The 21,787-nt window shown below is 60.7% G+C and overlaps 1 protein-coding gene and 1 long non-coding RNA gene across 4 annotated transcripts; one reads left to right on the forward strand and one right to left on the reverse strand.

The window, feature by feature from the left end:
• Positions 1–1,668: 1,668 nt before the first annotated feature.
• CARHSP1 (calcium regulated heat stable protein 1) lies at positions 1,669–13,293 on the reverse strand. Of its 3 annotated transcripts, none has more exons than XR_013384903.1 (5): positions 7,843–7,984; positions 6,236–6,400; positions 5,414–5,536; positions 2,576–3,459; positions 1,669–1,793 (listed from the first exon to the last, which is right to left on the reverse strand). XR_013384903.1 is itself a non-coding variant. In XM_077906601.1 (5 exons), exons 3-5 carry the CDS (start codon positions 6,391–6,393, stop codon positions 3,297–3,299), a joined length of 444 nt encoding a protein of 147 aa, XP_077762727.1. In that variant the 5' UTR covers positions 6,394–6,400; positions 8,118–8,215; positions 13,218–13,293; the 3' UTR covers positions 1,669–3,296. The 3 variants fall into 3 exon arrangements, 2 of the variants coding, with proteins under 2 accessions (XP_077762727.1, XP_077762726.1); XM_077906601.1 differs by lacking the exon at positions 7,843–7,984 and adding exons at positions 8,118–8,215; positions 13,218–13,293 and having other exon boundaries at positions 1,669–3,459; XM_077906600.1 differs by having other exon boundaries at positions 1,669–3,459.
• On the forward strand, positions 4,644–6,394 carry LOC144318973 (uncharacterized). Its single transcript, XR_013384907.1, has 2 exons — positions 4,644–4,892; positions 5,373–6,394. It is a non-coding gene; the product is annotated as an uncharacterized LOC144318973 (long non-coding RNA).
• Positions 13,294–21,787: the final 8,494 nt, after the last annotated feature.

The raw sequence follows: 21,787 nt of genomic DNA on the forward strand, positions 1-21,787 counted from the left end.
CCCGGCTGGCACAGCTCCTCGCCTTCCTGTCCACGGGGTAAGATCCACCCCTCCCCCAGAGTCTCCTTGTTACAGCAAAACAAGACCACGGAGTCTTACTCCCACTTGCCCTAAGCTTTGTAACTGGAGATGGCCCTGCCTGGGCTGCCCCACGCAGGTGCCCGAGGTGGCCTGGCTGGGCCCATCCCTCCCCGGGTTTCCATGGTGGCTGCCTGCAGACACTCAGCGGCCCACCCCCGGAGGGAGCCCCTCTCACCATCCCTGGGGCCGCCCTCCATGCTGCCAGAATTTCCTCAACCTGCCCCCACCTGCCTCCGTCCCTGCGTCCCGGCCTCGGCTTCCCCAGCCACCTGCCCGTTCCTCTCTCCTCGGGTCTAACCTAACCCCCACCCAGGGCCTCCCCTTAGCCAGGCTCTGCAGCCCCACACACACTGGTTCTGGGGGCGCAGATCCCGGCTCTGCAGCTGACCAGCTCGTGACTCTGAGGGACTCAGGACGGGTTCATCCCGGCCCATTGGCTCCTCTGCCCCCACCTCACAGGTAACCTGAGCGGGCTCCCTCCAGCCAGACTGGCACTAACAGCACCAACCCCCAGGACGGCTGGGGGGTGGAGGGGAAGCCAGTCCCTCAGCTTCTGCTCCCCTGCTCCCCTGGCACAGATGCCACGAGCAGTTTCAACACAGTAGCTAAGCATTGAGCAAGAGAGAAGCAGAGGTTGGCCCTGAGCGGCCCTGCCCCGCCCCAGGCTCCTGGAGGGAGAAGCCCCCAGGGAGTCCCTCCTGCGCTCCTGAGGGAGGGGAGAGGGAAGAAATGGGGTGACTCAGGATCTGCAGGACACTGCCAGGTGTCTCCTCCAGAGGACAGTGGGGCGGGTTTGGGTGAGGCAGAGGTAGCCTTGAATCACTTCCTCTCCCAGGGCTTTCTCCCCACCTCCCTCCCAGCTCCTTGACCTAGGCCCCATCAGGCCACTCGGGGCGGGCAGCCAGGCCCCCAGGCTCCCTCCCGCAGCCGCCCCACCCTTCACTCTTCACTGGAGCTGGATTCCCACACCTGCAGGTCTGGGCACTGCCTTCAACAAATCCCCTCACCCTGAAGAAATGCCCACTTCACCTTCTCCCTAAACAGGTTCAAGGGCCTGGTTGTAATTTTTCCTAATACGCCTTGAAAATCAGCACTGCAGTGAAAATACTCACCTCTGCACCCCCAGAAATCATCTGTCCTCGGTTGGGAGACACTGGCTGGGGGGGAACGTTCCCAGCCTGACCCAGAGCAGCCCTGCCCTGCACCTCCCCGCTGCGTTCCTGGACACCCAGACCTCCTGCTGCCAAACTGCCCTTCTCTGGCCTTCTCTGGCCCGCCCTGGCCGTCGCCCTCACGGCTCAGGCTCACACGTTCCAGTGCAGATGGGGCATCCGTCCACAACTGCCGGAGTAAGTAGACTTTGTCATCACCAAGCCCGACCCTACAGCTAAGCTGCCCAATGCCTGAGAATGATGATTAAGGGGAAAGGGATGATCCCACTCGCTTATTCACCACCCAAAAAAACCAGCCCGTGGAGCGGAATGACACAGAGGATGACTGTGCCTGTGTCCGCCCCCGTTCGGGGAGACGCCCTTACCTGCTGGCTTGAAGCCGCGGTCAGCCTCGACCTTCACAAACAACACAGCCTTGCACAAAACACACTTTATTGAGAAAAGGGCGGCTGGTGGGAGGAAAGATGTGCATGGAATCCTGGATGCCATTCCCAGCTCTGTCACCAACATCAGACGTCCTCCCAGAGCCTCGAGGAGCTTCTGTAAATGGAGACTCTCGTGTTGGAGCAGGGAGGGGTCTCGCAGAGCCCCCACTGTGTGCCAAGGCCAGGACCAGGTCACGGAGACCTCCAGGGGCCCAGAAGGGGGCAGGGGCACGAGAGGCCAGGAGGAAGCTGACCAACTGCTTGCTTCACTGCACAACACACTCAACCATGTATCTTTTTAAAACTCACTAGTCAGCAAACTAGTTCTACCTTCTGACCCTTTCCAAGGGATGCCGTTCCCAGACCGAAAGACCAGTCCACAGCCTGGGACACCTGATGAGGACCTTACCACCTCCCACCATCCCCTGGCCTGCCCCCGCGTGCAACATCCCCGTCTGCCCCGAAGCCAGCTTTAAAGCTGACAAGTGGATTCTGGACTACACATATTTCAAAAGATTATTACCCAGCTATTTCTATTTTTAAATCACAACTAACACCAAACCACCAAAAAGAAACTCCTAAGGATGTGATTTGGGAGAAATATCTACAAAGGTTTGAAATGTCGGCAGCGGAGTGCACACAGGGCTGGCTCTGGCTGAGAGCCTTAGTTATGGAAAAAGGAAAGAAAAAAAAAATCCCAAGGAAAGAAAAAAAAAAAAATCCCAAGCACTTCTTAACACCAGTTTTCAAGAAAAACCCATCACGGAAGGTGCATTTCTCCAACTTTTGAGAGGACCAGCCCTGCCCAGAAGCAAGCTGCTGACTCCCTTCTGGATGAATCTGGACAAAGGTCTGATTTTAAACAGAGACCCTCCCCCTTCTCCCACCCGCACCCACCACCTAAAGGCCAGGATATGAAATCCTCCCGAGTGATGACCACTCCTCCAGAGGGCAGAGGGAGACCAGCTTCTAGGAGAGGAAGCGGCTGAGCACGGCGTGGCCAGGGGGAGGGCTCCGGGCCGTGGAGAGAAACTTTTCCCCAGATGCCCAGTAGTGACGCTTCCACTTGCAAAGGCACCAAAGCACCCCTCCCCCGCCTCCCGCTCCCTGGCCCCAAGGAAGCAGTAGAGGAGCATCAGGAGAGCCTGGGGCAGGGCCAAGGAGAGGGACCAGGAGGGCGGACCCATGGGTAAGAAAGCCTCCCAGGAAATGGGCAAGGCCCCTGTCAGCCCCGGATGGACTGGACCCGGGGATTCTGAGTCTCCAGTCCAGGGGCTCAGAGGACTCTGTGGGCTGGGGAAGCGCCGCCTGACCCCACCCCCTGGGCTGGGGTGAGACCCTCCACTCAGCCACCAGCGGTCGCCCCTCCGTTTTCCATGCTTTTAATGCTTTTCAGATGGTGAGAGGCTGTCGTCATGGTCAGAGGCTGTGCTGGTGGCTGAGAGCACCCCCGGGCCTGCCCCCCACGCTCCTTCCTCCAGGAGATACTTGAAAGGGACCATGTTCCCCCTTTTGAAGCCCCATCTCAAACGGCAGGTCAGCATCTCCAGTTTGGTCCTGCCTCCTCCTCCCCCCAGTCACCCACAAGGCCAGGAGAAAGGGGCGCTTCCGGCATCCCCTAGGAGCTGACGACATGGCCGGACCAGGTCTCGTGCTTGGTGCCCGGGGCTAGATGGGTGATGACCACCTCGACGGCCTGCAGCTTCTCATTCTTGGGAGGGATGGAGCACATCTTATAGGTGACCTCGTCGCCTTCCACGGGGACGTACTCCCCTTCCACGCTGCAGGGGTGGGGAGACCGCACTCAGCACGCAGAAAGGCCCCGCATGCCACACCCAGGACCCCTGCCCCTGCGGGGCAGAGGGCCACCCTTCCAGGGGAACCCTGCCCCCTGCCCTGCCACCAGAGGGAGCCACCATATTTCAGTGGCGACGTCACCCCTGGATATCACCCCTGGCCATCACCCCTGGCCTCCCCGACGTCATCCCTGGATGTCACCTCTGGACGTCACCCCTGGCCTCCCTGACACTGAGGCCGAGAGCAGACTCAGCCTACGCAGGTGCTCACACTCTGTCAAATGTAGGCGCCGTGGGCCTGGGGACAGAGAGCCTATCTGGGCCAGAGAGGAAGACGAGGAGGCCATCACGTCACAGGTGAGAGCTGGCACGGCCAGTTTCCAAAGCACCTGCGGCACACCCACCCCGGTCCCAGGAGCCCCCAGAAACCCAGATGCGTGCACCTCTGCCCGCCCCCGCCGCCGATCCCCTGGATACTCAGCAAACCTGCAGGGAGGTCCCTCTGTGCTTACAGCTAGGTCCACAAAGGGTCCAGGGAGATTCCTGGACTTACTACAGGCACGAGCCACCATCTCGCCCAAGGCCATGTGGTGCCCATCAGGCTGCCCACCCCCCCGGGGCGCCTCCACGAGGAAACCTCCCTTAGCTCTTGGAACTGGTCTGTCTGGATGAAGAGTCACATAGCAAATGGTGCTCCCCTTTGGTCCCCAGGGAGCTCAGGGAAACACCTGCTGCCCACTTCTGGCAGTGGAACCAGACATCCCTGAATCTCCACCTCTGATTGGCTCCCCGCCCCCACGTTTTCCCTACTAACCCATTTTTGCGCAGTGCGCCGTGCACATTCTTGTAAACCACTACACATCCTTTCTGGAAAGACGCAAGTACATCCACACGTGCGCTCGTACACACAGCAAATGCACCGCGTTGGCACCTTCCTCGAGTGTGCACCATAGAAGGGCTGGTGCAGTGCCCGATGTGTAAGAACGCGGGGGGGGCGGGGGGGCTCTGGAAGGGCTCATTCGCCCATCCCAACGTACACCTGTGACAGTCCCCTACCTGTCTGCAAAAATGTGGCTTGTACGTATCGCCTGGCCTGCTGCGTGGGGTAGGGCTCAGGCTGCCACGGACTGAAAGCTCGGGGGAGGTGGGGGGGGTGCGAGAGGCCAAAAAAGGGGGCAGGGGTAAGGGGGTGCCAGATTAGGCCCCACACATCTGAGGGCGGGACTGAGGCACAGGCTGCTGGCCGCATTCCAGCCCCAAGGCCTCCGATGTGTGGGCCCCACCCTGGGCCTCCCAAGGGTTTCCACACAGGAAGGAAGGGCGTCAGGGAGCCAGCGCCAGGGGACGGTCCAGCTCCACACTTCCTTCCTGGAGCACAGGGGTCGCACAGCCCCCGGCCTCAGCAAGCGGTCCCCCAGGTGAGCAGACCAGACCCAGGCCAAACGCAGCTCCCAGGGGCGCCCGCCCACCCCACCCACCTCAGACCCATCCCAGGGGTTCTCCACGCTCTCTCCAGCTTGCTCTCTCCCCCACCAGCACCTGTGCACCTACGCCTGCACGCACAGCCTCCCCCACCCAGCACCTGTGCACCTACACCTGCACGCACAGCCTCCCCCACCCAGCACCTGTGCACCTACGCCTGCACGCACAGCCTCCCCCACCCAGCACCTGTGCACCTACGCCTGCACGCACAGCCTCCCCCACCCAGCACCTGTGCACCTACGCTTGCACGCACAGCCTCCCCCAGCACCTGTGCACCTACGCCTGCACGCACAGCCTCCCCCACCCAGCACCTGTGCACCTATGCCTGCATGCACAGCCTCCCATACACGCAGTCCCACACCCTCACATGCAGCGCCCACCAAATCCCGCCCTCCCCCTGCCTCCTCGGGGCCTAGGCAGCACCTGCCCCAAGCCACCCAAACCACCCCTGACTCACTCGGAAATGTGCAGGAAGATGTCGGGGCCGCCATCGGCCGGGGTAATGAAGCCGTGGCCCTTGGAGCGACAGAAGCATTTGCAGACTCCTTTGTAGACAGGACCTTGAGAAGCCCGCACCGTCCTGACAGAGATGGGCAGAGTGAGATGGGGGGACCACCACCAGCCCTCCAAAACAGCCACCCACTCTTCTGGGGCCCACCCAGCTCATCCCTGAACACTCCCCCAAAAAGCTGTGCCCCAGCCCATAGCCAAGGCCACAATGTACAGCCATGCAGGTTGTGCACTGCACAACTCTGGGAGCCATTCACGCAGACTCTAATACGAGTGATCCTGATGACCCTGGCAAATTTTCTCAGGCCTCAGTTTTTCCATCTGGACAGGGGGTTAGACCAAAAGCTCTCTGAGCATCCCTCAAAGGATTAGTCATTAATTAACTGCTCCTGGGGCCCGAGATCTGGATCCGCCAGGCACCGTGCACGTCCTCTGCAGCTCTACGGCCAACCTGCTACTGTCCCCATTTTGCAGGTCAGGAAGTTAAGGTCCCACAAAGGAAGAGGCTTGTGTATGGTTAAAACTCAACGATTTAAGATCCCCCTGGTTTCCTGTGTGTCACTACTGCGGCCTGGGGCAGGCTCAGGGGCCCGTGGCAGTGCCCCGCGGAGTTTACAGGGTGCCTTCCCAGTCTCACCATTGCTCCTTCCACCCAACCTGTTTCCCCGTGTGACAGATGGGACCACTGAGGCACAGCGGTGGCCAGACATAATGGCTCTGGGCAGCTGACCCATCTCAGGAAGATCTCCCACGCTAGACCGAGACTCACGCTGAGAAGGTCCTGGTCCGGCGGGTGGGCAATGGGCTTGGGACCACGTTGCCCCGAAGAGGGGACGGTGACCGATCTCGGGACTGCTGGGTGTCCAGTAGCCCGACTGAAGTCTGGTGGGTGGGGGGCTGTGGCGGCGGAGGCGGCTCAGATGACATGGCTAACCTAGGGGGAGACGGGGGACTCTCAGGGGCTAACGCCTTGCCAGGAGGGCCCCAGGGACACCCCCACCTGACACCGATTGCTCTGGGCTGGGGAGTGCAGGCGCCAGGCTGGCCTGGCCCCTGCAGCAACCGTGGACCCCCGTGCCACCAGCCTGCCGGGAAATGCCTGCCTGCCCGGTGACAGGGGCGCCATCCGTCCCCTCTACGTCCCCAGCGCGCAGCGCAGACCCTGGCCCACTCGGGGCTCTCGGTACCCGCGAAGCGGAAGGAGGGAGGCAGGGCAGGCTTGAGCGGCAGCCAAGTCACCCTCCAGCCACTCACCACCTGACCCGTGCAGGGCCGGGGGGGCGGGCAGAGGGAACGGCTCGCGGGGTCCCTCCAAGAAACCCCGGACCCAGCCGGGGAGCCACTGGCCCCAGGTCCATGCCTAGGGGCTGCCACGAGCCTGTACCAGGACAGCGAGCCTGAGGGACCCAAGGCGGCGGGCGCCACCGGCCGCTGGGGACTCCAGTTCCCTGGGTGACCCCCCGTGCATCAGGCGGGGGTGGGGGCACAGGGGGCTCCACAGCTGCTCCCTGCTCTGGCAGCCTCGCCAACAGCAGGACGTCGCCCCGCACTGAACACGTGACCACCAGGTAGCTGCTCCTGCTGGGCCTTGGCTCCAGCTCCCGGGAAAAGGCCCAGCGCAGGAGCCGGGGGGCCGGCGTAAGGCCCTGTCCTCTCAGGGACCAACTCCCCACCTGCAAAGTGGGGAGCTGAGTGCACGCCTCGGCCCATGCGGGGACCCCGGGGGTAGCCCTGGGCTCACCCTCGGCCCGTGCGGGGACCCCACCCCTGGGCTCACCCTCAGCCCTGCACAGGGACCCGGGGACAGCCCTGGGCTCACCCTCAGCCCCACGCAGGGACCCAGGGACAGCCCCGGGCTCACCCTCAGCCCCACGCGGGGACCCGGGGACAGCCCTGGGCTCACCCTCAGCCCCGCATGGGGACCCGGGGACAGCCCTGGGCTCACCCTGGGCCCACGCAGAGCGAGGGGCACCACAGGCAGCCCTGCCAGTTCTGGGCCGCCTGTGGGGTTTTCAAATTTAAAACAGGGGTTTGGGACCCCCAGGTGGCTCAGGGCATGACCCCAGGGTCCTGGAATCGAGTTCCGCATCAGGATCCCCGCAGGGAGCCTGCTTCTCCCTCTGCCTGTGTCTCTGAGTCCCATGAATACATAAAATCTTAAAAACCGACGCAGCTCTCTCAGACCCGGCCTTCCAGCTGCTCTTGGAAACCGCCTGAAGCTCTGACGACCCTGAGCCCCGTCTGCCACCCGGTTCCATCACCTGGAGCGACCCCCCACCCCTGCCCCGGGGCCCCCCACTCCCCCATCCGGCCCTGGGTCTGTCCCGCTAGGAAGGGAGGGGGCCGCGGGCCCTCCAACGCCAGGGACACAGCTACCTCCTGACCCTTCTCTCCGCTGCAGCCGTGGCCAGGGAGGACCAGGGAGCCCCCACCTCACAAAGAGCCCGGCCGCGGGTGGGGGCCAGGCCTCCAGCGTGACCCAGCAGCGCAGGTCATAGAGTCCCGGAATGTTCTGACGCTCGGGGTTCCGCGGGGGCCCCCACCGGTGCCGTCCACACCCCCCAGGCCGTCCTCAGCAGCCGGGCACGCCTGGCCTCACGCCACCCGGGACACCGAAACCACATAACACACGCTAAGCCCTCAGCCTGTACCTGGCACACGGGAACAGCAACTGTCCTCGTAAGGTCACTCCGCAACAGGTGGCTGGTGCCGAGGGCCCCGCTCACGGCACGAGACACACGGCACGAATCTGGAGCCAGGGAATAAACAGCCAAATAAGTAAATAAATACAATCGTCACGGGTCCCCCAAAGGGCCGGTAAGAAACAGGAGGTGGAGGGTGACAGACAGGAGAGGCTGGTCCAGTGGGGCGCACGCTGGGCCCCGAACGGTGAGAATCCACCGTTTCAAAACCAGGGAGGCTCTTCCAGGGAGGGGCGCAGCCCGTGCAAAGACCCTGGGGTCGGAAGGGCCCGGGTGTGGCTGCGGGCCAGCGAGGCGGCAGTGTGGCAGGGCCCAGGGACGGGACACCAGCATGGGCACCAACAGCATCGTGTGCGCCCACAGTCTCCATGCCCGTCTGGCCATCTGTCTGTCCCGTGCCCCTTACCATGCCCACCTTCCCCTGAATCAATGGAACAGGCCCAAACTGGGGGCCCCCTTCTCTCCAGCCCAGCATCCCTGAATCCCCAAGTGCGCCCAACCCTCACAGGTGCCAAAGGGAGCGCCTGGCCTCAGGGCTGGGCCACCTGAGGGCAGCCTAGGGTCCCTCCGAGTCCAGCCCTGGGGCTGGTGGACAGCGGGGTTCCCATTGGAACCAGGGGCGTCGGCTGGCAGCCACCGGGCACTCCGTGTCCGGCAGGGGAAGGTGACCGCCGCGCTCCCTGGGCACTGCCAGAAACTGGGGCGTGGAGGCCACCACCGGCTGGGGTGGGGGGACACGGGGAGGCCCTGGGACACCTCAGCCCATCTGAGGGGAGGGAAGGGCAGCTGGGGCAGCTGGGCAGGCCTGGCCGGGGGCCACCCCGCCCCCCGGGGGCCGCAGGGGACAGACGTGAATGGCCTCTGTGTGGGGGAGGCCGGGGCAGAGTCCAGCTGTAAGGAAAACAGCTGGGGGAGGGGGCAGCCTGTCACCGGGAGCCAACCCCGCAGCAGCTGCTGCCTCCCTCCCCCACCTCTCCCACCCCCCACCCCCTGCCCTGTGCAGACAGGGAGGGGCCTGCAGAGGGCCCCCCACCCCCCCCATAGGGAGAGGCCTGCAGAGGGTCCCCCACCCCACCCACAGATGAGGAGGGGCCTACAGAGGGCCCCCACCCCCCCCAGACTCCCACCCACCCCACAGACAGGGAGAGGGTTACAAAGGGCCCCCTACAGCCCCCAGATAGGGAGAGGGTTCCCCCACCCCCCAGACGAGGAGAGGGTTACAGAGGGCCCCCCATCCCACCCCACAGACGGGGAGAGGGTTACAGAGGGCCCCCTACCACCCCCAGATGGGGAGAGAGCCCCCTACCCCCCCAGATAGGGAGGGGCCTACAGAGGGCCCCCCATCCCACCCCTAAGAGACCAACCCCAACAACTGCTCTCCCAGGTGGCCAGACTCGGAGGAGGCAAGGCCCACCCTCTGGGACACCCCCCCCCTCCAGGGCACACAGGTGCCTGAAGCCCAGAGCCCACCTGGACCCAATGTCCCCAGTGTCCCAGTCGGCGCCCACCCCGCGTGGGCCTGTCACTGGCTGTGTGAGGCCAGGTGGGGCCATGTCTGTCCCGCAGGCACACGTCCCCCCCCACTTCCCCCCCCTCCCCCCGATCGGCCACCAGCTCGGCCACCCGAGGACTCTGTCCCGCGTGGGCCCCGGGCGCACAGGAAGCGGACCCGCAGTCAGCAAACCCCTGCCCTCAGGAGCTCAGGCCTGGGCCGGACACCCCCAAGCTCAGTGTCCTGGAGCCAGCACCTCACCCACCTCTGTTCGACCCCACTTCACTGATGGGAATACTGAGGCGCAAAGGGTCCAGTCACCTGGGTCCCCCAGCCGGCAGGGACCTGGGGAGGCTGCATGGAACTGGGGAAACAGTCCAGAGAAAAAGCAAGGGGGGGAGGGAGCGTGGGTGAGCAGCTGCATTTCCAAAGCAGGGGTCTGAGCAGGGGGTTGGGGGGGTCGGGGTGGGGGCAGGCTCCCTTCCCTCACTCAGCTCCCACCCCAGGTTGTACCCGGAGCCCAGGGCCAGGGCAGGGGGACCCAAGGTCTAGAGTGTGGGAGCCAGGAAACCACCCCCACCCCACTGCCCTGGGGGAGGGGTGTGTCTGCAGGGCCTCCTGGGAGAGGGGGAGGTGGGGGCCTCAACCCAAAATAGCCTGTGAAATTTTCCACAGGCCACTGGTCCTCCCATCAGGGTCTCAGAGTCCAGCCAGGCACCAGGCTCTGGCCCTCCCAACCCCTCCTCTCAGCCGACCCACCTATCTGGGGACTCCGGACACCCCTGCGGGCCCCGTTAGCCCCCATCTCCTGCCCTGAGAACCCACCAACCATATCAAGGAGCAATCAGTCTCCAGCCAGGAGACTGGGAGTCTCCACCCCAGAGAGGGGAGCCTTGGCAGGGTTCTCACTCATTGACACTTTAGTGAGAAAAAGTTTGCCCTTTACTTCTCAAGGCTCCATTCTGGGTAGCTCTCACACCTCTCCTGGAGGGCAGGCAGATGGGGGGGTGGGGGGAGCTAGGGGAACAAGAAGTGGGGTTCAATCACGTTGGGTGCTTGGCAAGGCCAGTCCACTCCAAGCCTAGGCTGGAAACTGGGGATGTCTGGGCTTTGCGTGGGTTTCTGGCTGGGGAAAGCCTGGGCTGGGCATTGTGTGGGGGCATTTCCCAGCTGCAGGGCCAGGCCACTGTTGGTGGCACGTGGGGATGGCTCCCGAGGGGCCCACACAAGAGGGGACGGGGCGCCGGAGAGCCCCCCTCCCCCGCGGTCAGGAAAGGGGACAACAGTGAGGCTGCGCTCCTCATTCACCGGATGTCCAGCGCCCACCACCCACCAACTTCCATGTCAGGCTCTACGCTGGGCATTCACTCTAGATTCATCCCCTAGATGGTTTACAGGTGTGGAAACTAAGGCACAGAGAGGGTCTCACACTTTAGTGTGCCCTCGAGTCTGTGCCGATGGTGGGAAGCCGCACATCTGATTCCGAAGGACAGGAATGGGATTGTGTGGCTCTAAGGCGCTGCCACCAGGGAGGGAGGGAGGGAGGGAGGCAGCTGCTGCTGGGCCCTGGTCCCCGTCCCTGATCCCCGGACACCCAGCGGCACCAGAGTGGGCTGGGTGCGACCTGCCCACGTCCACAGCCAGCAGGTGGCAGGGCCGGGGCTGAAACCCCGAGTGAGAGGGTGGAAGGGAAATGGGGGGGGGACACAGGGGTGAGGCTCTGCATGAGTCACCAAGTTACCCCAGGGCACCCGGGATTCCTCCTTTGTAAACTGAGTCTGAGACTTGCTGCCTCCCTTCCCACCTTCCGCCCAGCTGGGCCCCAGCCTGGCACAAGGGAGGGCTGGCGACCGCGGCCACGGGACAGCGGGGTCCCAGGAAGCAAGAGGCCCCAGGAGGGGACCCGAGGCAGCCACCTCCCCCCTCCATTGTTCAGGAGAGGACGGAGGGGAGGCTGGGGAGGGGCAGGGGAGGCCGGGGAGGGGCGCGGAGGGCGAGCGCCAGCCACCGCCGCCAGCCACCGCCCCGGAGCAGCACAACAAGGGGGTGGTCAGATGAGGCCGAGCCCAGCCAGGAAGTGCCCCCCCAGCTCCCCCAGAGTGCCGGGCGGAGGCCGGAAACCTCTGGGCTCCCGCGTGGCCTCCGGACCCCCCCTTCTGCCCCCTGCACCCCGACCCCCCCACCCCCACCGGCTAGGACCAGCCCCACGGACAGAGAAGGTCCCCCAGCACCAGCCCCCGCCCTGCCCACCCGGAGCCAGCAGTCCGCCTGCACCCCATCACCCCCAGGTCACACACCCCTAAGCGCACCCCCGCCTCCATCCCCCGGGAGCTTGGGCGGCTTCAGGCCCGGGCTGGGCTCCTGCTCCCCCCATGACCCCGTGCCAGCGACCTCCGCGCTGCACGCCTGTTTCCTCATTTGTCACCTGGGACAGTAATGCAGCTCCCAGGCCCCCGGACGCCAGGCAGACGGCGCCGGCTACAAAGGGCCCGGCGACAATACCCCGGCCCCCGGGGGTGGAATTGTCCGGCATGGGGCGATCCAGGATAATCCCTGCCATTGCTGTCCTTGCTGATGGGACACAAACCAAAAGCCCTGACTTGGTCACTTTGCGGGACAAAGAAACACGGCTCCCCTCCCTGGAGGAACCCACCCTCCGTGGTGACCCGGGGCGAGGGGAGGCTGCGTGGGGTCTGAAAAGGGTCCCTTCTGGGGGTGGGGAGGGGTCATTCCTGGCAGAGGCACCTGCCGGTGCCAAGGCCCAGGGGCAGGAAGGAGGCTGCGGGCCGGGGAGGATAACAGAAAGCCCTGTGCACAAGTTTGGGGCTCAGGCAGCCAGCGGACGGTTTAAAGGCGGCGGTTGATCTGAACCGGTTGTTTTTACGCGTTGCCTCTGGCTTCGGAGCGGCGAGGGCTGGGGCGGGGCTGGGGGGACAGGGCTGGGGGCGCAGACACAGAAAGACCAAAAAAAGGCCAGTAAATCCACGACAGCCGCCAACGTTTCTCCCGGGACTGGGCGAGCCTGCTGCTTGTATTCTCTCTCGCCCCGTAGCGACTGGAGTTGCAGCACGAGTGTGCAAGTGGGGAAACTGAGGCTCCTATGCGGCAGGGAGGCACGTCCAGCGACGGGACCGGGGGCCCTGGCTGGGCTCGGCGGATCCCCGCGCCCCCCTCACCCCCCCACCCACCGCACCCCAGACACACATCCCCTCCGGCCCCAGAGAAGAAAAAGAAAAAAAAGAAGAAAAACCAAACAGCCTTGCATTTCCGGCCTGCAGCCGGGGTCGCCGGCGGGGCGCGGGGCAGGTCTGCGGCTCCGCCCAGGCCCCCCGCGCGCGCCGCCCCCACGGCGCCCCCGCCCGCGCGCCCCCCCACGGCGCCCCAGGTCCCGCGCGGGAGGGCACCGCGGCGGCCTAGAGCCCCGGCCCGGAGCCCCGCGCCTGCACCCGGGCCGGCCTCGGGGGCGGCGCACGGAGGCCGAGGCCCAGTCCCGGCGGCTCCCGCCGCCCCGGGGCGCGCACCCCGCCCCCCCGAGGGCGCCCCGAGAAGCTGCCTACCCGCGCCCCGCGCCCCGCGGCGACCCGCTCGCTCCGCCAGCTGCTCGGCTCCGACTGCGCGGGCGGAGGGGCCTGGGGGCGTGGCCGGGGGCGTGGCCGGGGGCGTGGCCGGGGTCTGGGCCACGCCCCCGCGAGCTCCCGGCCAATGGGGCGGCGGGGCGGAGAGCCGGCGGGGGGCGGGGCGGGGCGGGGCGGGGCGGGGCGCGCGGGGGCAGCCCGACCCGAGCTTTGTGTCCGCGCGCGGGCCGCGGGGCTGGCGGGGGAGCGCGCACGGTCCCCCCCGCCCGCTGCAGCCGGAGTCCGGAGGCCCGGGGCACCGAGCACAGGGAACCTGGAGCAGGAACGGGAGCAGGTGGAGGGAGCGGCTTCCACCTGGGCGCCCGCCTTCAGCCCAGGGCGTGATCCCGGGGTCTCGGGATCGAGCCCCGCATGGAGTGGAGCCTGCTTCTCCCCCCTCTGCCTCTCTCTCCCTGTGTGTCTCTCAAGAATAAATAAATAAAATCGTAAAGGAGGAAAAAAAAAAAGAGGGAAAGCTATTGGTTTGTTCTGTTTTATTCTTAACGTGCACCCCCCTCCTAGAGTACTGGAGTCCCCTGTCTTATGCAGGCAAAGGACAAGACTCTCAGGTTCCAGGATAGGAAACTGAGGCACAGAGAGAGGTGACGGTCACCCCCCACCCGCCGCCACCTGGTCACACTGAGTCGCAGCACGGGGGTGGTGGGGGGACCCCCTAAAAGGGAGCCCAGCCCTGGAAGGAGGCTCCGGTTGGTGGAAGGGGGGAGGAATCCCGACGCTGTCCTGGCACTAGGAGGGGAGGTGGCACTCGGGTGCCTGCCTCTCAGTCTCTCCCTCCCTTGCCCACAAAGAAGAGACCACTGGGGACGCCGCAAGAAGACAGCTGTCCCCCAGCCAGGAGGAGGGGCCTCCACCAGGACACCAATTGCTGGCACCTTCATCTGGAACTTTCCATACGCCAGAGCTGTGAGAGGTCGGTTTCTGTGGCATGTGCCACCCAGCGTCTGTGGTGTTCGGCCTTCCTCTTCCTTCGCCACAACTAGCCATAGGCTCGGAGAACTTCACACCCAAATTTGGTGCAGTTCTGGTCTTCAGTCATTTGCTGCGTGTGTTGTCCGCCCCCAGGCTCTGTTTGGGGTGCGGAGAGCATCCAGAAGCAAAAAGTGCTCACCCAGTACCCACCCAGGAGGAGTCACCTCCCGGTGAGACAGCAGGTGAGACAGCAGGCCAGGGGGGTGAATAAGGAGGGCCAGCTGGGGGGGCTGGATAAGCCTCTGTGGCTCAGCGAGTGCCCTGCCCTCGGCCCTGTCAGATAAGATAGGTCCCAGGGAGGTGTTCTCTCTCCCAAATTGTCACGGCGTGAGCCTCCTGCAGCCCGAGACATCAGGCCACCATCTGATGACACTGGCCCAGTGGCCAGACTTGAGCCAGCCGCCGATGAGGAGATCCGGCCTAACTTTTCTGATAAAGACCAATCACCTATCCAGCCATGTGACAAATATTTATCGCACATGTGCCCTGATACAAGCCCTGGGCTACACAAAACTCATGTGGGTCCTGTCCCCACCCCCAGAGAGGCACAGTCTAATAGGGGAAGCAGATGTTAAACCAGTCATCACAATGTCAAATAAAATCCAGCAGTACCCACAGCAGGGACAGTCGTCGGGCTGGAGAAGCCAGGAGAGGCTTCTCTGGAAAGTGCTGGCTGACCTGAGATCTTCTGGAAGATCAAGAACTAAACAAAGGAAAGGACATTCCTGAGGAAGGTTAGAGCAAGTGCAAAGGCCCTGAGGCAGAGTGCTGTAGGGCTGGACTCAGAGAGAGAGAGAGAGAAAAGGAGTGTGAGGTGAGGGGGCAGGAGCCGGAGTGGGCTAACTTGATGGGTCTTAATTAAGGAGCTTCATTTTGTAGAGGGATGGCAGCAGGTGGGGTCTAAAAGCAGAGGTGAGGGGCACCTGGTTGGCTCAGTGGTGGAGCATCTGCCTTCAGCTCAGGGCGTGATCCCCGGGTCCTGGGATCGAGTCCCACATCGGGCTTCTCACAGGGAGCCTGCTTCTCCCTCTGCCTGTGTCTCTGCCTCTCTCTCTATCTCTCATGAATAAATAAATAAATAAACTCTTAAAAAATCAATGAATGGATAAGTCAATAAATAAATAAAAGCAGGGGTGAAGGGAATCCCTGGGTGGCTCAGCGGTTCAGCTCCTGCCTTTGGCCCAGGGCATTATCCTAGAGTCCCAGGATCGAGTCCCACGTCAGGCTCCCTGCATGGAGCCTGCTTCTCCCTCTGCCTGTGTCTCTGCCTCTCCCTCTCTCTCTCCCCCTCTTTATGTCTATCATGAATAAATAATAAATAAAATCTTAAAAAAAAAAAAAGCAGAGGTGAAGTGGAGACTCCCTCCACCCCAGAGTTTAACTCCACCCACCTGCCCCCAGTCCCTTCCCACCATGACTTGGGCCTCCACCGTCTCACCAGGAGCAGCCCCCTCCCATGGTTTGTGCTTCCCCCTAGTATCGGTGCCCATGTGTGTTTTCTGTGCAGCAGCCCAAGTGAGCCTTCAAAAGCAGAAATCCAACTGCTACTAAAGAAAAAATTGCTTATGACGTTTGTTAAACACGGTGAGACGCACTTTAGTCAGGACCGCGGTGAAGGGTGCAGGGGCCACTGCCATGGGGTTCTGCGGTAAGGGAGAGGGACGCAGCCCCGCTCCACGCACATGGCCGGGACACGCTGGGGGGGCGGATTTAGGACAAGCTGGAGATGGGGAGGCGGCTAGGAGGACCCCCCCAGGGGCAGGGGGCGGAATGTGGCTGAGTGGCCCCGCAGGATCCTTGCAGAACCAGGCCTGGGCAATCAGGCCTTCCATGGGAGGTGGCAGGGGATGAGGAGCTTGGGCAGATCCCTGGGGCTGGGAATTCTGGCTAAACCAGCCTGACGAGATTCTTGCCAAAACTAGACTCCATGGAAAGGATCAGAAGCTCAAGTCCGGCCTAGTAGGGCAGAGGGTGCAGAGGGACGTAAGTGAGGTCTGGTTGGGGAGAGAATCTTGTCACCATGCCCCTCCCCTGCTCAAGACACTTCAGTCACTCCCTATTGCTCTTTATTTTTTTTTACGATTTTATTTATTTATTCATGAGAGACACAGAGAGAGGCAGAGACACAGGCAGAGGGAGAAGTGGGCTCCTGCGTGGAGCCTGACATGGAACTCGATCCTGGGACCCCGGATCACGCCCGGAGCTGAAGGCAGACGTCAATCGCTGAGCCACCCAGGCGCCCCCCTATTGCTCTTAAATGCAAGCCAGACTCTGCTGTGACACCTCAGATTGACTCCTCATAAGAAAATGCCAGCAAGGGCACCCGGGTGGCTCAGTTCTGAAGCGTCTGCCTTCGGCTCAGGTCATGATCTCAGGGTCCTGGGATCGAGCCCCACATCAGGCTCTCTGCTCAGCAAGGAGTCTGCTTCTCCCTTTGCCTCTGCTGCTCCCCCTGCTTGTGCTCTGTCACTGTCTCTCTCAATAAATAAATAAAATCCAGGGACGCCCAGGTGGCTCAGTGGGTGAGCATCTGCCTTCGGCTCAGGGCGTGATCCCAGGGTCCTGGGATCGAGTCCCGCATCGGGCTCCCTGCAGGGAGCCTGTTTCTCCCTCTGCCTGTGTCTCTGTATCTCTCTGTGTCTCTCATGAATGAATAAATAAAATTAGAAAAAAAAAAAAAAACACACCAATGCTCCAGAGAGGGCCCCAAGGAGGAGCCCAGGCCCGCCTCCAGCATCCCTCGTGGGGCCCTGGGTCCCGGCGACAGACCAGATCTAAGCCGGCTCCCCCGTGGCCTTGAAGTGTGGCCTTGGGCTGCAGGACACAGGGTAGGACAGGAGTCCTCAGCCCCCAGGGCAGCCCCTGAAGGGCAGAGGGGAGGGGCTGCACAGCTCTGGCAGAAGAGGCATCCCCGACAGTGCAGGCTGGTGCTGCCCCCTGGTGGCTGTGGCCTCGGTGGGGGGCTGCTGAGGGCACCCCGTCAGCTCTCTCATTGCTTCCCCCTCAGGGCACCTCAGTGCACAGCAACCCTTGGGAGCGGGGACCGCCGTCCCCCCAGAATCCCCAGACAAGGGGGCTGTCCCCACCCCACGATGTATAGCCTCAGCTCTATACGAGGACCCTGTTTGCTGGGGCAGGGGATCCAGGGGATTTTAGGCCAGTGGAGTAGGGGGGGGGGGGGGGGCCCGGGGGCGATGAGTGGAGCGTGCAGCCCGTTCCTTCCTTCCTTCCTTCCTTCCTTCCTTCCTTCCTTCCTTCCTTCCTTCCTTCCTTCCTTCCTTCCTTTACTGTCTCTCCGTCACTCATTCGCACGTCCAACCTATGTTAACTGAACACCTTCTGCATGCCAGGTGTTGGGGGGTGCAGCAAGGTCAAACCTCAGACACCAACACATACAGGGGTGTGGACAGGCTCTCGAGGACGTGCCCCCAATCCTGCCGTGGAACAGAGAAGAAGCGATGGTGAGCTGTCACCAAGTGGTGGTAAAAGGGCCCGGCCATGCAGGCAGGAACATGGAACTGGAAGTTTCAAGACTGTGGGTTGGGGGAGCCACAGGCATTGATTGCTAAGAGAGCGAGAGCAAGAGTGAGAGAGAGAGAGAGACAGAGACTGAGATCAGAGGGACAGCTGGCGGGGGTTGCTGGAGCCGGGCCCCCACCTGAGAGGTGGTGTCCATGAAGACAACACCTTCGTGGGAATTAAGCAAGGGCTTCCTCCAGACGCCCCTTTTTCCCCATCAGCTGAGAAGCAGTTGTAACAATGCACAGATCTGCCCCGCCCGCAATGTGCGAGGCACCTTCTAGGCCAGCCCCCCAACCGCCCTGTGCACAGACGCCCCCCACCCCCCGGCCCTTGGCCGGTGGCACCTCCACTTACCACACCTCGCAGCTGGCGTCCTGGGCCGCGCTGATGCCTCCAAGGAAGCTGGTCTCCCCAGGGAGGGAGCTGGGCGCCCAGGCACGTGGAACCTCCCCCCATTCCCAGCTGGAGCTCCTCCACCAGGGGGATGACTGTGACCAGCAGGTGGCACTGCGGGAGCCCGGGGACAGCCCGAGGACAGCCCGGGGACCTTATAGATGCGTATATATTAATAAAGCAGGTGCTACCCAAGCGTCTCTCTCTATCCCTCTCTAGGTTCCATAAGCTGGACTGTAGCGACGGTCCCAATTCTCCCTCCCTCCTGATGATGTCACGTAGCTTTTGGCATCCCCATCCCGGGAGGGTGACCTGGGCCCTGCTACCTTTCTAGAAATGGGGGTGATGCAAGCTCACCCACAGCCACTGGCTTTAAATGCCCACAGTTCCAGCAAGCAGCAGAAACCCAGTGGTCTGTATCTGCCCCAGTTCCAAAGTCCCGCACAAGGAAATCGGGTTGGCCTAAGCCAGGTCGGGCTTCCACCCGCTTCAACCAGCCGGGCCCTGGGGTGGCAGGAAGGGCTGTCGCTGCCCGTTCCTGGGGGCGGGCAGGGGGCTCAGAGACGTGAGCGCGTGGCTCAAGCATAATCCTGCCCATAAATACCACAGCGCGGTGCTGCGTCATGTAAATAAGTCTGCTCTGGGGGAGCCGGGGTGGCTCGGTCGGTGAGGCGTCTGCCTTCGGCTCAGGTCATGATCCAGGGTCCTGGGACCGAGTCCCTCATGCATCGGGCTCCCTGCTCAGCAGGGGCTCTGCTTCTCCCTCTCCCTCCGCCTCTGACCCTGCGCATGCTCTCTCTCTCAAATAAATAATAAATAAAATCATAAAAAATAAATAAGTCTACTCTGTATTGTTTTGTCACTGAATTTGTTGGCATGCATTCACTTGTTTTTATTGGCTTTCCACCTTTAGAAATGTCTTTTTTTTCCCTTTTAATCTAATTACTTTTTGCTCTCCCCCTTCCCAATTTTATTGTAACAAAAAATGCGCAAGCGTACAGAAAAGTTGAAATGATTGTGAAGACCCCCATGCCCACCCATCACCTCAATCCTGGTCGACATTTTGCAAGCTTTTCTATTTTTTTCACAGATGTATCCATCTAATAATCCGTCAACCTTTCTTACCTTTCAATGAATTTATTTTTTTTTTAAGATTTTATTTATTCATGAGAGACACAGAGAGAGAGAGAGAGAGGCAGAGACACAGGCAGAGGGAGAAACAGGCTCCATGCAGGGAGCCTGATGTAGGACTCGATCCCAGGACCCCGGGATCATGCCTTGGGCCGAAGGCAGACACTCGACCGCTGAGCCACCCAGGCATACCCTCCCTCATGCCTTTTCTGTTGATAAATCCACAGCCCGGTTGTCAAGCCTTGGTCTGATGGCTTCTATAACTTTTGTCTTATCAAGAAGTCCATATAACAAGGATCGTACAGTACGCACTCAGATGCAAGGGGTCTTTCACACAGCATAATGCATTTGCGATTCATTTCTGTGGTTGCGTGAATGATGCCTTTTCATTGGTGAGTCGTAGTCGAGCACGCGAATATACACCACAGTGTGTGTATCTGTTCCCTTGTTTGTGGGCACCAAGAGCGGTCTCCAGTTTGCAGCTTGTGGGAGGGGCAAAGCAAGAGAATCTTTTTTTTTTTTTAAAGGATTTTATTTATTTATTCATGAGAGACACAGAGAGAGGCAGAGACACAGGCAGAGGGAGAAGCAGGCTCCATGTGGGGAGCCCAGTGGGGGACTGGGTCTCCGGAATGAGATCACGACCTGAGCTGAAGGCAGACACTCAACCACTGAGCCACTCAGGTGTCCCAAGAGAGAGAATCTTAAGCCCCGACACTGGGCTCGATCTCATGACCCTGGGATCATGACCTGAGCCAAGGTGCAGGCTTAACTGACTAAGCCATTGAGTCGCCCAGTTTGGGGCTATTTTAAATAAGGCTGCTCTGAGCATTGGTGTATATCTTTTATGTGTGTGGATTTGTCTCCCTTCTCCTGAGCTCACACCTACGCATGATATATCTGGGTCATCGGATAGGCTTAGGTTGTTTTTGCAAGAAACTTCCAGATTTCGTATGCTCCCACTGATGACAGACGATGAGAGTTTGGGGTGCTTGACATCCCTGTCACCACCTTCATGTCAGTCTTTGAACATTTTTAACAATCCAGGTGTGCAAGCTCCAAGAGTTTGGAAAAATGAATACACTTATGTAGTCATGATAGAATCTTTCCATCATTTTATTTTATTTAAGATTTTATTTATTTATTCATAAGAGACCCACAGAGAGAGGCAGAGACACAGGCAGGATAGAGTGGGACTCGATCCTGGGTCTACAGGGTCAACCCTGGGCTGAAGGCGGCGCTAAACCACTGAGTCACACGGGCTGTCCAGAGTTGGCTTGTGATCTCTCTCTCTCTCTCTCTTTACTCAAATAAATCAACATCTTTAGAAATAAAATCAAAAAAATAAGAATTTTACCAGTATGGCAGCCCTGGTGGCGCAGCGGTTTGACGCCGTCTGCAGCCTGGGGTGTGATCTTGGCCAACTGGGATCGGGTCCCACGTCGGGCTCCCTGCATGGAGCCTACTTCTCCCTCTGCCTGTGTCTCTGCCTCTCAATCTCTCTCTGTGTCTCTCATGAATAAATAAAATCTTTAAAAAAAAAAAAAAAGAATGTAACCAGTAGCACCTATGGTTTTTACATTTCCTAGGTGGCCTGTGATGCTGAACACCCTCTTGTGTGTGTGTGTGTGTGTGTGTGTGTGTGTGTGTGTGTGTATCAGCCACAGCCACGTTCTCTTTTGTGAAGTGTCTGTTTGGGTCTTTTGTCCACTTGTAATATTGCATTTTTTAAATTGTTCAGTTGGGAGTTCTTTTATATTCTGAACGCCTGCGCCACAAGTATCGTCTTCCTGCGTGTGTCTAAGCTCTTTGTCTTCCCCCACCTCGTCTTTGGGAGAGCAGGTGCTTTGATGATCCCGTCTTTCAAGTTTTTCTTTTTATGGCCTGTGCTTTGTGTCCCGTGGAAAAAAATCTTGATATTCAGCCACGTTTGTTTGTTTTCCGTTACTTTCCGTTGTTCGGCGTTGCTTTTTTCTTCTGTGCGTGCTTCCTTTTAAATTAGTAAAAGCCGTGATATGGTTCCAAAGTCAAACCTATAAAGCGAGGCGTAGAGAGAACCTGCTTTCCGCCTCATCTCCCCCAACGTCAGCCTTTAGCTCTTAAAAAAAATCATTCCTTGATTTCGTCTTGATTATATATATCCCTCCCCATCTCCTTACACGCATATGCGCACACTTACACACTAACTCTATACATATATATGCGTGTGTGGTTATACAGGTATAGTTATACACAACTTCTTGGGTTTTTAGCAATATATTCTAGAGAAACTACACCATAGTAATTCGTGAAATTTGTCCTCTTTTCAATCTTTTTCTCTTCTTTCCTTCTTTCCTTCCCTCCCTTCCTTTTTTTTTTCTCTCTCTTTTTTTTTTTTTTTTTAAGATTTTATTTATTCACAAGAGACACAAAGAGGCAGAGACACAGGCAGGGGGAGAAGCAGGCTCCCTGCGGAGAGGAGCCCGATGCGAGACTCG

The sequence above is a fragment of the Canis aureus genome, chromosome 8 (genome assembly GCF_053574225.1).
Source record: "Canis aureus isolate CA01 chromosome 8, VMU_Caureus_v.1.0, whole genome shotgun sequence".
NCBI classification, from domain to species: Eukaryota; Metazoa; Chordata; class Mammalia; order Carnivora; family Canidae; genus Canis; species Canis aureus.

What these genes read in the sequence shown, in the direction of transcription:
- CARHSP1 (XM_077906601.1), bottom strand. Translation starts at nt 6,393, where the DNA reads ATGTCATCTGAGCCGCCTCCGCCGCCACAGCCCCCCACCCACCAGACT. An exon ending in CGGACCAGGACCTTCTCAGC is followed by an intron (nt 5,537 to 6,235) that starts GTGAGTCTCGGT and finishes CATCTCTGTCAG; the next exon opens with GACGGTGCGGGCTTCTCAAG. An exon ending in ATCTTCCTGCACATTTCCGA is followed by an intron (nt 3,460 to 5,413) that starts GTGAGTCAGGGG and finishes CCACCCCTGCAG; the next exon opens with CGTGGAAGGGGAGTACGTCC.